At 34.5% G+C, this 16,221-nt stretch overlaps 2 protein-coding genes and 1 pseudogene across 3 annotated transcripts in view; 1 reads left to right on the forward strand and 2 right to left on the reverse strand.

The window, feature by feature from the left end:
• LOC143568289 (cellulose synthase A catalytic subunit 1 [UDP-forming]-like) overlaps positions 1 to 16,221 on the reverse strand; it is a 209,075-nt pseudogene that overhangs the window by 152,262 nt on the left and 40,592 nt on the right. The window lies entirely within an intron of this gene.
• Positions 1,968 to 3,243, forward strand: LOC143568296 (uncharacterized). The gene is made up of 2 exons (XM_077054484.1): positions 1,968 to 2,379; positions 2,885 to 3,243. The coding sequence occupies exons 1-2, from the start codon at positions 1,968 to 1,970 to the stop codon at positions 3,241 to 3,243; spliced, it is 771 nt and encodes a 256-aa protein (XP_076910599.1).
• On the reverse strand, positions 4,379 to 10,515 carry LOC143568271 (sphingosine kinase 2-like). The gene is made up of 10 exons (XM_077054463.1): positions 10,185 to 10,515; positions 9,167 to 9,289; positions 8,973 to 9,073; positions 8,824 to 8,896; positions 7,949 to 8,035; positions 7,778 to 7,855; positions 7,628 to 7,698; positions 6,615 to 6,869; positions 4,838 to 4,960; positions 4,379 to 4,698 (listed from the first exon to the last, which is right to left on the reverse strand). Exons 1-10 carry the CDS (start codon positions 10,513 to 10,515, stop codon positions 4,507 to 4,509), a joined length of 1,434 nt encoding a protein of 477 aa, XP_076910578.1. The 3' UTR covers positions 4,379 to 4,506.

Genomic DNA, 16,221 nt, shown 5'->3' on the forward strand with positions numbered 1-16,221 from the left:
CGAATTTGGGCCGAAAAGAATATTTCACGAACTTTTTACATTCCGGAATTGATACTGGTTGTTTTGGGACATGATTTGAGTATGCAGGAATTTTTGTGGAATTTTTGGAAATTGTTTGGGGTAAACGGACGATTTTCAGGCGAAATATAGCTGATAAAATGAATTTTTATAAATTAATAAAAAAGTAAATAAATTCCAGAAATATTTTTATAAAAATCTACATATTTTAATTGACAAGTGGTTAAATTTTCATAATTTAATGATTAACGGTTAATTAATTATGCTAATCTGAATATTAAACAAATTCAGTTTTTATAACAGCCGGCAAGTTCGCGACTAGTGAACCTGCGGGAAAATCAGAACACCAAGAGTGATCAAAAATCATATTTTTGGACTAATTAAATAAAAACGAACTTTTCTATGAGAAACCTGGACAATCCGGGTGGATTGTGCAGTTTCTTCTCAAATCAAACTGAATAAACGGAAACGGACCCCGTGACTAATCCGGGACCCAAATATGTGATCTTTCTTTATAACTTAATCATTTTGTTAACCAATACATTTACCCAATCTTATTTTCCCATAACTGTTTTCTGAACGCGTAAACGAGCAACTTGGCCCAGCTGGGAAAACGGGAGTCTGAGCCAAGTTCGGTTTTAAGTATTGGACATTGAACAACATCACAACCTAAGCCTATTGCCACTTTCTGGGCGTTCCAGCTACACCCAGATTAGTTATACAGCCCAGTTTAGTATTGAGATTATAATAATATTAAAATATTAATATTATTATAATATTGATTATAGGAACTACTGATAGCGGACTGAACAAACCACGAGCCGATACAGTTCTGATTATCTACTAAACCGTGAGTTTCATGACCCCACTTTTAAACTGTTTTACGAACCTTTGGGGTGAAAAGCATGTTTGATTACATATACATACTTGAAACATGTACTGATGTGAATTATCTAAGTGCTAACACACGAAAGTCCCCACGATCACAGTGATTAACTTCGAGCCGGTGGCTTGTGAATAGTACTATTGGTTTGACAAACCCAAACGGAATCGGCCTGGTTTCCGTGTCACATAGCGCCGTTTGCACATGACCATATTTATACAAACAGGCTATGTAGTGTTAGACATAGCTACCGGGACATGTTGTGGGCGGAAAGGGGCCACAGTGGTTGATTGAGCGTGGGAAATGGAGGCACGCAGCACGAACAGTCCAGGCTTCACCGTAGCTTAGCATAATTACATCACATATATCATTTACATACATACATACTTGTTTCATGATTACAAGTATTGACTTGTGAATACTCATTACTGATTTCTTGAAACTCGTGAAACTCACCAACTCTAGTAGTTGACCCGTTTTAAACTGCTTTTCAGGTGTACCTAAATCGGAGTAATTTGATGATCTGTTACTTACCTGAAGTGTGTGGTTGATGCTATGTGAATAGAGGCAAGGATGTTAGTAGTAAGAATGTATAATTAACGAACTAGTTTTGTTTGTATCGCCTAGACTGTTAAACAATGATAGAACAATGAAATGTAATATATTGTAAATTAGTTTGTAATGTTTCTTTATAAACAATGTGTTGATATCAGAGGTGTCTGTTACATTCTCGTTTTAAGCTTCCGCATTGTGCTAGTCGGGGTGTGACAATTTAGTATTTTCTGAAAGTGGCTGCCAGTAAAGGAAAAAGAAAATATAATGATAAAGTTAAAAAGAGTATTATTTAACTAAAAAAATGTAGTGATTTTTAGTATAGTTTTAGATTTAAAGATAAAAAAGGAATGACACTATTGAAAATTTAATTGAAAAACTGAAACTAGAAACAGCATGAAGTTTTAATAAAAGTAAAGGGACCCAAAATGTAAAATACTGTCATTTTAAAACTTTTTATACCGTTACAGTCTTCTTCTTCTTCTTCACACACACATTCAACATAACCCTAAAAATGGCTCATTTGTTATCACCAAACAGCGTGCTGAATCTCACTCTAAAAGCTCTCTTATTCACCGTCGCAATCGTATCGACGGCTGCCGCAGTCGAATTCACGCTGTTAACCTTCGATTTCCCGGCAATTTGGTCAAGTTTTGAATCCTATACCAAACCACTGTACCTCTACCTGTTCATCAACATAATTATTCTCACAATCACCGCCACGTCAGATATCCACGATCAACCTCCGGCGAGCCTTTTGCAGGTTCCGACTGAAGACAGTTTTGGGATTTTCGATAGTGTGTGTGGGCCTAGGGGTTTTGAGGAGTCTGAATTGCAGATTATACACGTTTCTCCTGTGCCGGAACCGGAGAATCAAAATCCGGTTGTTAATGCTCAACGGAAACGAATAAAAACCAGTTTGAAAGGTAAGCTTAATACTCTATTTTTATTTATTTAAAATGGATGTTTTATTTTACTTGGATAATAATTTATCTGTAGTTTTAACTGTTTTTTTATAAGCTCTTAAATTCTTGTTAATCTTTTTAAATAAAAAACACCGTTTTAGTATTGATAATTTTAAATTATTTGAGCTGCCTATTTAACTTGGTTGAGTATGATAGAAATGTTTGCAGGCTGTAAAATGTGAATATAATACTGTAAATTGTAAAAAGCTAGAAAACGAGATACTGAATTGTAATAAATGTGTCAAGCTGGTTCACGAGTTTTATATGATGGGTTTCACAGGTGAATCATGTTCTATTTAATTTAGATTTATGTATGTATGTATGTATGTATTTATTTGTTTGTTATATAAAAAATGTTGTGTTACACACATTCATTTTGGAAGTATTCAAAATTGTAACGGCTATATTATTTTTTGCTTCAATGGATAAGTCTGTCTGATAATAATGTTATATTAATATAATATAGGTACTAAAGCCCTAAAGGCGGTTGCGGAGGAGGATGACGGCAGTCAAATGCCGGTCACCAGACAACTCCGGAGATCGGAAACCATCGGTCCGGAAATGGCAGCGGGGAGTAAGAAAAAGAAGGTCGTTAGGAAACCTGCGACGCTCAGAGATCGTACAAACTATGACACTGAAAACCACCGCCCGCTGCAGTCGTCGTCGGTGGTGTTGTCGCCGGATTCCGGTGGGAAACTGAGGAAATATGGGTCGCTTAGTAACGACGAGTTGAACCGGCGAATTGAAGAGTTTATAAAAAAGTTTAATAATGAGATGAGACTGCAGAGACAAGAGTCAGTCAAGCAGGCTCGAGCGTTGAGATGATTGGGTTGGTTGTTAGTGATTCAAATGATCGTTAAAAAAGATGTCAGAGCGTTGACCAGCAGTGGAACCCATAGTGAGAAAAAGTAATTAATTCTAGGCAATATGTACCCGGTGCATTTTATGCTCTTTTCACTTTTGTTTCGGTTAATGAAAACGAGTTTACCTTTTCCTTTATGCAATTACTATATGTTAATTAATTTAACAAAAGTGTTTTGCTTTTCTTTTATGCAATCATTAATAAGTGAACTTGACTGAAAATGCTGATAAGAAACCAATAAGAACTTAATAATCTGAACAAATCCATTAAATATTAAACAATCTAATAATATGGTATCGAGTTTGAGCCTACTAAGAAAGTAATGAACTTGTAAATAACCTAATAATGTGCTTTATTGGGCCATTTTGAAAGGAAATTTTTTTTGTATAAGGGTCTTTTTCTAATACTTGTCTTGAGCATTTAAAATTTCGAAGATGACTTTCATGAAAAATGATTTTTTTTAAAAGCATTTCACACGATTCTAGATAGCTACGTACTAGCATTAATAGCCAATAGGGCATGGCTAGTATCATTTGTTAAAGAATCTTGTATTCTTGTAAATCTTTTCAAAGAGTACAAATTCTTCTTGTTTATTAAATAATCTTCCCTTCACAAATCTATAGCTGTTAAAGCGTTGTATCGTTTGGCCAAAAAGGCCTACTCAAATCTAAGCGTCACATGAGTGTTGGAGAAAATCACTATGTGACAACTACTATCAGAACAAAGTCCATTCACTAGTATGGTGACTTATTCGGGAAAGATTGTACTGACAAACTTTGCTCTTGGAGAGAAATTCACAAATGCGGAAAAATAGAATTGAGACATGTCTAAAGACTTTGTGGTTATCACCTGATGTTATTAGGCGTAGACGGAAACAACTCAACAACACATAAAAACATGCAGTAAGCCCCATTAGCGGACTTACCCATCTAATAACGTGGTTATGTATTGTGATGTTAACTACAACCACTCGTGTTTGAACACGAAAAACATTGGGACCATATTTCAAGTAGTATAATAAAATTAATATTAAAAGACAAACAAAATCTTCCTAAGACCTAAGTCATAAGGTCATTCTAGGAAGCAACTATCAAACCATGACCTATCCTTACTTTACTAGGTTCCATAGAATACCAGATCAAATAGTTTACTATAATTTGAAAAAAATAAAAAAAGAAAATCATTGAGTGTACTAAAAAAGACCCAAAATCGCTAATAATACAGATTTAAACGGGTGTGAACAAAGTAGCCAACCCTTGATCAACAACAATTTGCAGCTTATCATAACGCATCAATGACGTTAAGTGGCACTTGTATGTTCCTTTGCCTCTTGCCAACACTTCCCCATCGGAATCTATAATTCCTTCATTACTCGACTCACCCACCCTAGAACCCGGCTCCAAAATCACTGCTTTCACCTGTTCATAGATCATGTTTATATCTTATGGGTTAAGCTAAATGAATTGGCTAAAAGGAAACAAGTCGAACGTGTTTGACCAGTTCATTTAACTATCTCTAGCAAAGTATAGTACTAAAAGTGTCATTTGATGCACTCACCTTAGTATATAAAACATGTGGGGATTTTACATAACGTCCGTCACTCATTTCAGACATCAACGATAACAACCTTAATTTCGGGCATTCCCTCATAACAATCAAGTCTAGATAACCATCATCAAACTGCATGTAAACGAATTATATAAATTAACAAAGTATTCATGTTCAATAATTTGCATACACAAATGACAGGCAAAACCGGTATCTAATTGCTAATACAACCTCAAGAAAATAGTCCCATGAAATTCGTGGTCTCATCTTCATGTTTATGCGCAGATAAGGTGGTCTTTATAGTGGGACAACTAGAGCTGTGAATTTCAGACACAACAAGTGTGTGTGTGTGGGTGGGGGGGGGCTCGCAAAATAGACGGATCAGGTAGGGTGTGAATTTCAGACACGACACAAACCTAAATGAAATTTCTGGGGTTTCGGTTTAGTCTAAATGGGTTCGGGTTAGTTTCAGGTCAACCCGCGAACACATTTAGCTAAACAGTTCAGGTTCGGGTCAACCTGGCAGCCAGTTTATCTTTATCAATTTTAAAAATATATTTTAATGTCATAACCGTGGTTTTAAAAAGCATGAGGCACACCGAGGAGACAAGGTCTAAAATTGGGGCACAAAGTGCAAAAACGCACCGCAGTTCTACGCAATGTGCAATTTAGTTATATACTTATATAACCTTTTTTTCTTAATTCTCATAGGTTTCTAGCACTAGATACCCAAAATCTAGACACAAAAGACACTATATATGATTTAATAGATAAATAAGATAAATGTACAATCTTAAAAGCCATATGTAACATCCTGATGCACAAAACCTTCTTCGTAGAAAGCCGCACCTCAAGGTGTGCGTTATGTTGATTTTTTGGGTGCCTTTTGCGCCTCAAGTGCGCTTTTGAAGCACAAGCCTATGCATGCCTTAGGTCGCCTTGCGCCTATGCTTGTGTAAACCAAGGTCATGACTTAAACCATGCGTGCCAAAATTAAGAAGGGAAACTAGCATCGAGATTTGCAATTCAAACAAAATTATTCTATACACATTTGTATTTTTTGGTTATAAACTTGTAATTTCATATGCAAAAAAAATAAATCAGGTTAACCCAAGGATACGTGTGTCGTGTTCAGATTAATGCGCATGACATGATTTTCGTGTACGTGCATAATTTCCACCAATCAGTGGGCATGTCCTATTTAGTACCCTGTAAGTTTATATTATCAAGTTGTCTATGCCTCCCCAAAAGTCTAATAAACAAAAATGCCCATTGTTAAAAAATACTGAATGCATATAGTAACAATGGTGGTCGTTTTCACTTTTAGGTGTGTATGCCATCTCCTAAAAAAGAATTCAATTCAAAATTACTTTTTGAACAAACCATTAAGGCACACCTAGAAGATACGAACAATTATTGTACTCTTTTTCTTATTATGCAGCAATTTTTATTAAAATCTCAATATAGTAAAGGCAATAGCCAATAGCTTAGACCACCTATAATGGAGCTTTCTGGCATCCGATTGACGCTTACGTGGAAGAGAAAGGGTAAACAGGCAGGCTAAAGTTGCCCTAACAACTTTTAGTAAAGGCAATAGCCAATAGCTTAGACCACCTATAATGGAGCTTTCTGGCATCCGATTGACGCTTACGTGGAAGAGAAAGGGTAAACAGGCAGGCTAAAGTTGCCCTAACAACCAACTAAATCACTTCATTCCGCAAATCTAAGTAATACAGTAAAAGAAACCAAACCACATTTATTAGAGAACAATGGACAAAAAACTAACCTTAGCATCAGGTGCGGCCATGGCACTTTCAGAACCCCAAGAAACATTCTGAAGCCAAATACCAATAAACGGACCGTTAATCTTTCTCCACCTTAAACTCCCCGAATCAAGCTTCGGGCCCGGGTAACCACAGTGCTGAGTTTTAAGAGGTTCAACAACAACACTTGTTGGTTCTCCCACATCTTCATATCCAGGAGCAGGTACAAAAGAAATACAGCCGTTATATTTCCGCAGTCTTAGAATCCGTTGTAGACCCTAAATAAGTTGTACTGTTATTGTTTTAATAATATTGTGTGTTGGCCCAGAATCAAACACAATGAAAAAACGTGGGAACACGAGTTTGACCAAACAGTGATCAACTATTTTGTATTAGATAAACAGAAAATTAGAGTTCACCATTACAGACTTTGACCCGCTATTTGCATAAATAAACACAAACAAACTTGGAGAATAAGAAGCCTAAATTGACCCAAATAGGAAACTAAATACATACCAATATCTAAATCCTAGAACATGACTCCTAAAATAAACTAATAATCAAAAACAACTCTAGAACATTCATAACCCAAATCAAACTCCAGCCAAGATTCTGACCCGTTTCAAATGCGAATCCAAACGATTAAGTCAAACATTGTAATTACAATCATCATTGAAACATTAACCTTTGTAAATTACAATCACTCAACAACAAAATCTTGCTGACAACTTGAAAACTCAATGGTACCTAATAAATCACATAGTTTTTTTTTATTTTCTCAATAGAGACATTGTTAAGATTAAAAGCTATTTACGTTAATAGTTATTTAGACTTCATTTAATCTTAAACTTCATGAAAATATCTTGAATTCATGTGGAAGCCCACAACTCCTTTTACTACATGATATTGTTCCTAGCATGATAATTGATATGGATGCAACAACTTATTACTAGCTATATTTGATCAGTACACAATAACACAAATGACCAACACAACTTCATGTTTTATCAATGACAGTAAAAAGTTAGAAACTTACATAGAAATCCATTCGAGCACTTCCCATCCACCGATACTGCTCAGACTCAATATCTATATCAGCTATCAGTCCTTTATAAATGAACTAAGTGTTAAAAAACTGTTTATTATAAATGAGCATGTATGTAAGAGTTAACTACTTTAACTGTACCCCATGCAAGCATCAAGACACTAAAAAATCTAGCATCCCCTTGCCAGATTGTGGCTACATCCAGAGAGCGTTTATGACCTGCAAATACATGGAACACGCAACAGAACTTTGATTAACAAACGAAATCAAATTTTGTAAATGATATTATCAAACAAAATTATAAAACTATACCTCGAATTACAGCAAGCATAGCATGAGCAGGTGTACATGGTTGACCAACTGAATCAAGAAGAGATTTTATCATTCCGTTTCCGGTACCTTGATATACAAAATATTCATGTTAATGCCAGCTCATTACAATCATATTCCATATCAAATTATAAGAATAGCACAAAAGATTTGTAACACTAAGTAATGAAGAGACCTAGTGAACAGTTCATGAACCGTTCGGCAAGAAGTTCATTTATTTTCGTTTACTTAATTAACGAACGAACATTAACACGGTTTTTTGTTCCCTTAATTACACAAATGAACATGAACACATGTCTCGTCCATTCATTTATGTTCGTGAATGTTCGTTACGTTTGTTCATTTAGATTAGCTTATGTTCATTTGATTAAGTTTATTCATATGCGTTAGTTTATGTTTGTTAATATATTCATTTAAATATTTTTGGCCCATTACAACTTAATCCAACTTTACTAACTTTTTAGGCCCAACAAATTCTTTTTCACATTACTTTTAACTAGTCTTTTGCTCAGTTATGTTCTTCAGTTGCGTTTGCTTGTTTACTAGTAAACCGTTCATTTATACTTTTAACGAACGAATATAAACGAACACAAACATGTTCATTTTCTTAACGAGCGCACACGAACAAGAAAACCCTATTCGTTTGGCTGTTCGTGTCCGATCGTTTGTTTGGTTAAAATAAAAAGAACGAACATGAACATGAACATGCTCCGTTTGTGTTCGACTGTTCGCTCGGTGCGTTTACAAGCATATCCATTAAATAATCTTATTATCAAAGGAAAAGTTCAAAACAGATTTCATACAATCGTACAAACTTTATGAACCCCAAAAATGGTAACACTAAGTAGTAAAGAGACCTGCGGGTATAGCACCAATAGGTATCTTAACTGCAGCTTGCCAGTCTTCTCTTTCAAGCAACCCATTAACAACCTACTAATAAAAGACAATCTATTAACCATAGTATTATTAGCCTAACACTGATTAATATTAATAACAACAAACCAACCTCAACTAATATCCCATCTCCACTAACACAAAGAATGCCATCATACTCTGTAAGATCCAATTTATGAGAAACTTCCTTCGCGTGAAGCTGATATTTAGTTTCTAACAAGTAACCACAATGTCACAATGAGAACAATTAGCCTACAAAAAGTAAATTGTATATGCTTAAAGATGCAATTTCAATTTTCAACAAACCTTGTAAAGTATATTGTATATTAGCATCCTCGAGTATCGGTTTTACATCATCTGCAAAAACCTTGGAAGCTGATTTCCTCCCTCCAAATGGATTTACAAATATAAACAACTTTTTTGGCCTGCCTGTCACAAAACACATAAGAATCTAATATAAGATAGATAAACAACAAACATTCTTTGAAGCCAAATCAAGTTTAAATGATAACAGTTCATAGTTATCAAAGGCACTAGACGCACTCAACGCGCATGGGCCTCGTCTGGAGCCTGGGCACAAAAAAAGTGAGGGCCTAAGAAAACAAAAGGCGCACTTAAATAAAAAAAATAATAAAATATATTATGCATTAGAAAAATAATACTATTCTTCACATAAAATAAACAAAATAACAAAATATATCATCTATTTATTATCAAAAGTTCTAGTCAAGTTTCAAATGTAATTCCAAAACTTAAATAACACAATGCTAAAAGTAAACTACCAAAATGTTCAAAACATGAAAACTAAAAGTTCAAAAAGTAATAAATAGTAAAGGTTCAAATGATCATTGTTCTTGATCCGTCATCAATACCAATAGAGGTGTCGCCAAATCTAAAACGAGGGCCTAGGAACTAGAATCACATATATTTGGCCTGGCCTGGAAAATGGGCCTAGACGCAAGAAGCGAGGGCTTTTAATAACTATGTAAGAGTTTTAGGTCATCTTTTCTTTAAAAATTAATCCTGTGACATGAGTCATATACTCATATGCATTGAATTTGAAACCAATACTGGCCAATGGCTCCATCATATTCATAATAATCTCAGTTTTAGGTCAATTTTCATCAATGAACAACAAGTTTCATCAATACAACTAACTGTATCAATTCATTCCATAATAAGAAAGCATTTACCAAAATTGACTGATAAATCAGTTAAATTCTAATGTGATACAGAACACCCTAGAATAATCAGTCTTTCAACAAGTATTAATCATTTGGATCAAATTAACCGGAAATGAATTAAATAAAATGAATACAAATACCTAGGGATTGAATGTATCCCTGGATCTTGTGGTACGAATTCTGTAACGTATATTCCGACGATGCTGCCTCGAACACAAAGCTCTTCCGCGCCAAATTTCCTCCGAAACATCCAAAGCAAGATCGTTCAGTCTCAACAAATGACCTAATTATGACATTGTGTTGTCCGGTGATTGATACTCCGAGGACTTCTCGGTCGACGGAGAGGCAACGGAGGGTGTTGTTGTGATCATGCCACCGCAGTATGCCGTCGGTGGACAAAGTCAACGCTGTTTTGTAGCCGTTGACTGTAACTTCGTCGTAGAGTATTATATGCTGTTGCTGTTGATCCATTGGATAAGATTCGATGGTTAGTCAGTGAAGAGTGAAGAAGGATGGCTACTGGTTAGTGATACTCAGATTTGAAATAAAAATATTTATATCATTTTACACCACTACATAATAACTAAAAACTTTTATTTATTTATCGGGGAAAGTGAATACAATGCTGATAGCCGTGTAACCTTATACGTAAAACCCATCAAAACTACGTAGTTTTAATTAAAAACCATTAAAGAGTAATTTTTATTCCTTCTTTTCCTCCATTCTTCCTCACATCGATCCATCAGTTTCTTAAGTTAATATTTGTGAGGATTCCTATTTTCATTACCACAATCGAAATTCATACAAATCCTAAGGTTATAAAATTCTTGTTATTCACAATTGTTGATGCTTTTTTTTATTAAGTTTTTGAATGTTGAGTTAGTTAATTGAGGCCCCGATTGTCAGTCTATTCGGAAGATTGTCTCTTGGCCCCCCTATGGAAAGAAAAACGGTGTACGTACCGAATGATTTCATGGCCAATACAGGGAAGGTAAATCACTTTTCACGGAGTAATTAATCAGGTGACGTTAGCTTTTGGCCTACACACCTTTGTAATGTGTTCTCATCTTCTTAGCACTATCGTGTGGACTAGAAGATAGAGATAGAGAAGAGAAATAAATAAGTATTACAAATAATATAAAAATATATTTATTATTATTATTATTAGAGTTAGGTGTCTGTGGTTTGCTCAATTACGCAACTTTAGTACCGTTTTCGAATTTAATGCAATTGATACTTCACGTTTCAAAAACATGCCATTTTAGTACTTTTTTATAATTCCGTTTATTTTATCCGTTAAATCAAGGGTAAATTGGTAATTTTATTTATATTATTTATTTTCTCTTTTCTTTTAAACTACTTCCCCTTTATATCATTTAGACCTATACCTAAATCAAAACATCAATCGACCATATCATCTGGATCCTCTTCAACCAATCCCAAATCTTCAAACCCACTAAACTCAACTCTTGTTATTTTCCATTTTTGTCTCCGGCGACGAGGTCTTCCAGCTTTACACCAGCTACTCACAATTATTTATGATGTATCACAATTTACAACACACACACATGTTGAATTGGTAAACTAAGAAGATATGGTGAGGAATGGTAAGCTAAAGAAGTGAAGATTTTCCTTGCACAAGTCGTCTTCGGCGTCGGCACCGGAGAAAAAGAAGCCTCCGGATGAATTCATCCGTCCGATTTCCGGCTTATTGATGGTTGATCCGGTGGTAGTTTCCTCCGGCCAGACGTTTGAACGGAGGTCCGTTGGGGTATGTCGAGAGCTTAATTTTGTTCCGATTTAAACTAGACGGATCCAAGCCTGATTTTTCAACAGTGGTACCTAATTGGCTAATTTAGCTCTTAAAACGGCGATTCGTAACTGGTGCGTGTCCATGACCAAGCGATAAGGGGTCTGATGATAGAAGTGATGAGGAGTATAATTCAGCATATTTGTAAAGATCAAATTGCTCGAGGGATTTAGGGTTTTGATGATATCGTCTGATGTTTTGATTAGAGAGTCTGATATAAAGGGGGAAGTAGTTTAAAAGAAAGAGAAATAAATAATATAAATAAAAATTACCAATTCATCCTTGATTTAACGGACAAAATAAACGGGGTTAGAAAAAAGTACTATAATGGCATATTTTTAAAGCGTGAAGTATCCAATTGCAATAAATTCAAAAACGGTACTAAAGTTGCGTAATTGAGCAAATCATACGTATGAAAATGGTACTTAACTCTTATTATTATTATTATTGCTAAAAAACTAAGTGGTTAAGTTTATTAATACATCCACAAATTGTCGCATAATATATTAAATATATTTTTGAAGTAAATGAATACGTAAATTTTGGTTTGTACAATATTAAGTTTTGTATATCTTGATAAGTTTCGTATGTCTTTATAAGTGACAAGTGTCTTCATAAACTTACAGAGGCTATTGAACTCTCTGATTCAAAAGTCGGAATGAGAAGATGGCAAGTGACCAACAATGGGGGATGGACTTGGATGATCACCTAAACAGGGATTCTATTGAAAAACACTAACGTCGGAATATATATAGTTGAGAAACTGACCCGACAAAAAAATGGGGTTGCCGGTGAAGAAAGACGGTGGGGGTTGGTTTACGATTAACCGATCCATAACTGACTCTCTATAACCTTCAAAACCGATTAACTAAAACTGCCATAACGAATCATTTATGACTGTGGGGGTGTTTGGCCTAGCTTTTATTGTTTGGCTTATGCTTATATTGTAAAGTAGCTTATAGCTTATTTTCTATTATTTGATAAGCTCCTTTTAAGTTCTTAGATTAGCTTATATTCTACAAATTGATAATAAGTTGTTAAATCCATGATTCTTAAATTTGTTATAGTAATAAGTTGCTTCAACAATTATTAATCCACCACCATTTGTGGGTAAATGAGTAACTTACATCCTTATACAAATAAGCTTATTCAAATAAGCTAAAAAACCATCTTCAAATAAGCTTCTTCAAATTAGCTTATATAAGCTTATAAGCATAATCTTAAAAAGGCTAAACCAAACACCAAGTTAAGCTTGTTTTGTTAAAAAAAAAAAGCTAAAAAAACAATAAGCTTTATTAAAAAAGCCATGCCAAACACCCCCTATGCCACATCTTAATCATGGTTATGGTTTTAGAACAAAACCGTAAGAACCGAGTCATACGCACCCACAATTATTCTAAGTTTTTATATCAAACTAGGATTTAGGGCCCCGCGTTTCGCGGCGGGGCCATTAAACCGAACAAAAAAACATGCATAAAAACGTTAAACCACGAACATGTTGTGTGTCGACGCAAAATTAACCTGTATTAGGTTACGACATCAGAACTAAACAAAAGAAATAAACCCGTCAATGTCAAAATACAAAAAATTATAATGTGTAGAACAAAAAACAGCACGTTACAGTTGCGAACCGACGCAAATTCGGTTAGTATCGGCAGTTCAACATATATTGGTAAACAACAACACACATGAATTAGTAAGCCAAAAAAAATCATATTTTAAAAGTGTGGTATCAGACATTGAGACGCGGATATAAAAACATATGATGATAGGATAATTTTAAATCACGAAAAAAGTTTCGGTCATTTTAAAAACCCAACTACAACAAATACGAAAGCCAAGTTTAAGAAAATCGTTTAACCGACAAATAAAACATGTAAAACCGACACCTGCCTAACATTAAGGTTTAGAAATATAGTTTGTTAAATATTATAATTAGTTGAAACGAAAAGTAAAATAAAAGGAATAAAAACGATATGATAATGTACCGACCTCTATTGTATTTTTAATAGTTAAAACATATAAATAACAAATATAATAAAGTAAAACTTAAGTAATAAAAACCAGGTTGGTCTAGTGGTAAGAAGCCTGTCCTCCCTTAGTTGCGAGATGTAAGTTCGATACTCACTTGGGTCAATTCGAAGTATATTTGGGTGAAGGACGAATCAGGGCTTTAATCCCAGGTTCGAACCCGATAGGGGGCGAGGGTTTACGGATCCCATCCGGTTCACGCGCATCAGGGGGTACGGTCCAGGAGTCGACTTTGGATATGGCTCGAAAGAATAGGTTTACACATGAAATTCTTTGCCGTTTAGGAAAAAAAAAGGAGTAATAAAACATAATATATATATATATATATATATATAAAGTAGTGGAATTTTTTTTTTGAAAAAAGATGAGTAGGAAATTGAATAGTGATTATATATGTGAGGAGTAATTTTTTTAAATATGTATAACTAGGATAGTGCCCGTGTTACACATGGGTAGAATGTCACACCCCCAACCTAAGGCAGAAATGTCGGGCGTGATCCGATTGTTCACAGCTCGAAGATACTATCATAATTATAAATGACAATATTTAATTAATTATTTTATTCAAATAATACACACGATAATCAAATACAACAAAACCATTCAAATAAATAAGTACAATCATTTAAATTCAAGTTTGTCTTCAATATAACCCTAAGGTCTTTCTAATTGTCCATCCTTCAACTCAGGCAACCTACATATGCGTAAAAAATGTGATATGAAACTATATATAAAAGCGAACTTAATGCCGCTGGAATCAATCCAAACGGATAAGTAGAACTCTAGTTATGTTGAATTAAACGTTTAAGCGAGCTGGTACTGACCAGAATCCAAAAAGCGAGTCGGAAGTCGGGTTTTGGGCAGTAGCCTTAAAACCACGTTACGAGAATAAACGTCTTCTGGACCAAACGTTGAATCCGAGCAGAAGCATAAGAAAACGCAAAGTCAAACTTGTTGATTGTTTTACCCATAATCGGGTTTTAAAGCAATTGACCAGTCAACACCCTTCAACCACCGAAACTGATTGAAGGTTATTGACTAGGGAATACGTATGAACGATTTTACAGTTACAACTTACCTGGAAAGTGAAAGGATTGATTAGAAACGAAAGTCAAAGTTCCACACGTAAGCAAAGTCAAACGGTTATGAACGTGTCTTCAACAAAATAGCAAAAACCGAAGCATATGAAGAGGGGCAGAAAGTAGGAAGGCTGAAGAAGCTCCTCTAGGGTTTGGGGTGAAGGTTTGTGGCAGAGATTATGAGTTGTTTATATAGGAAAAGTAATAACGAACTAAATATGGGCTTTTTGGTCCGTTTAAGCAAGTAAATACGTTTTAAGGAAAGAATCAATGAAATATACTAAAATATATGATCTTGATCAGGGGAAACGAATTAGGACCTGTATTTTAGTTATATGATGTTTACTTGGTCCTTAATTTACTCAAACATACCTAATATAATCGATTTTATATCTTAAACGAACTAGGAAACGAACTAAAGTTTAAACGATCTGTACAGGGGTGCCAATGCGCTGCATGACGGGGAGGAGGGGACAACCCACGCGGCGCTACGGCCAATTCATGGTGGAGTTTCATTTTTTTACACTAATGGTCCCTATACTTTGTTAATTGAGCATTACTTGAGCTAGTTTTTGGTATAATTTGGTTTTGAACATTGATTGAAGTACAAGGGCATAAAGTGAACATTAGAAAACTTATTTACTTATAAATATTGGATTTTCAATAATAACAAAGATCTAAAAATGTTTCGTTCGTAAACGAATACGGGCTTGGAAAATCCGAAATGTTACGTAGAACATATTTAAAACGTCATATACATATGCGCATATTATAAATTTAGTAAAATGCAAATGTAATATTTATATAAAAAATGATACCTTTACATAAATTATGAGACATCAAATTGTTACTTTAATTCAAATACAAAACCATATAAATACTAACAAAGATAAATAAAAAGTTAAAACATCTTTATAACTTATAACATGAGAACACAAAACACATATTAATTGAAGTTAATCATCTAATTAAATCAACATCCAAAATGTCATGCCTCATACACAATAACTGAAATATAATAAAAATAAACATTGTGTAAATTTCAACAAAAATCGATTAAACACTAAAATATAAATCATACCTGATAATTGCAAACGATAAACAGATTTGATGTTGTTTGGATTATGAAACCGACAAATCATGAAGAACATGTTATAGATGAGGCGAAGAAACTAGTTACAAGCGATGGGGAGCGTTATGAGTTTTGAACGAAGCATGTGTCCTTTAAAGAATAAACGATGAACAATTTAAACCTAG

Source organism: Bidens hawaiensis, unplaced genomic scaffold (genome assembly GCF_021521415.1).
Source record: "Bidens hawaiensis isolate Kalapana, Puna unplaced genomic scaffold, B.hawaiensis_p1.1 tig00023874_1, whole genome shotgun sequence".
Classification (NCBI taxonomy): Eukaryota; Viridiplantae; Streptophyta; class Magnoliopsida; order Asterales; family Asteraceae; genus Bidens; species Bidens hawaiensis.

Excerpts from the sequence above, each read along its gene's own strand:
- LOC143568296 (XM_077054484.1), top strand. The coding sequence starts at position 1,968 with ATGGCTCATTTGTTATCACCAAACAGCGTGCTGAATCTCACTCTAAAA. Across the intron at positions 2,380-2,884 it reads AATAAAAACCAGTTTGAAAG|GTACTAAAGCCCTAAAGGCG; the intron begins GTAAGCTTAATA and ends AATATAATATAG.
- LOC143568271 (XM_077054463.1), bottom strand. The coding sequence starts at position 10,515 with ATGGATCAACAGCAACAGCATATAATACTCTACGACGAAGTTACAGTC. Across the intron at positions 8,897-8,972 it reads GAGATGGGATATTAGTTGAG|GTTGTTAATGGGTTGCTTGA; the intron begins GTTGGTTTGTTG and ends TTTTATTAGTAG. Across the intron at positions 4,699-4,837 it reads CACATGTTTTATATACTAAG|GTGAAAGCAGTGATTTTGGA; the intron begins GTGAGTGCATCA and ends ATCTATGAACAG.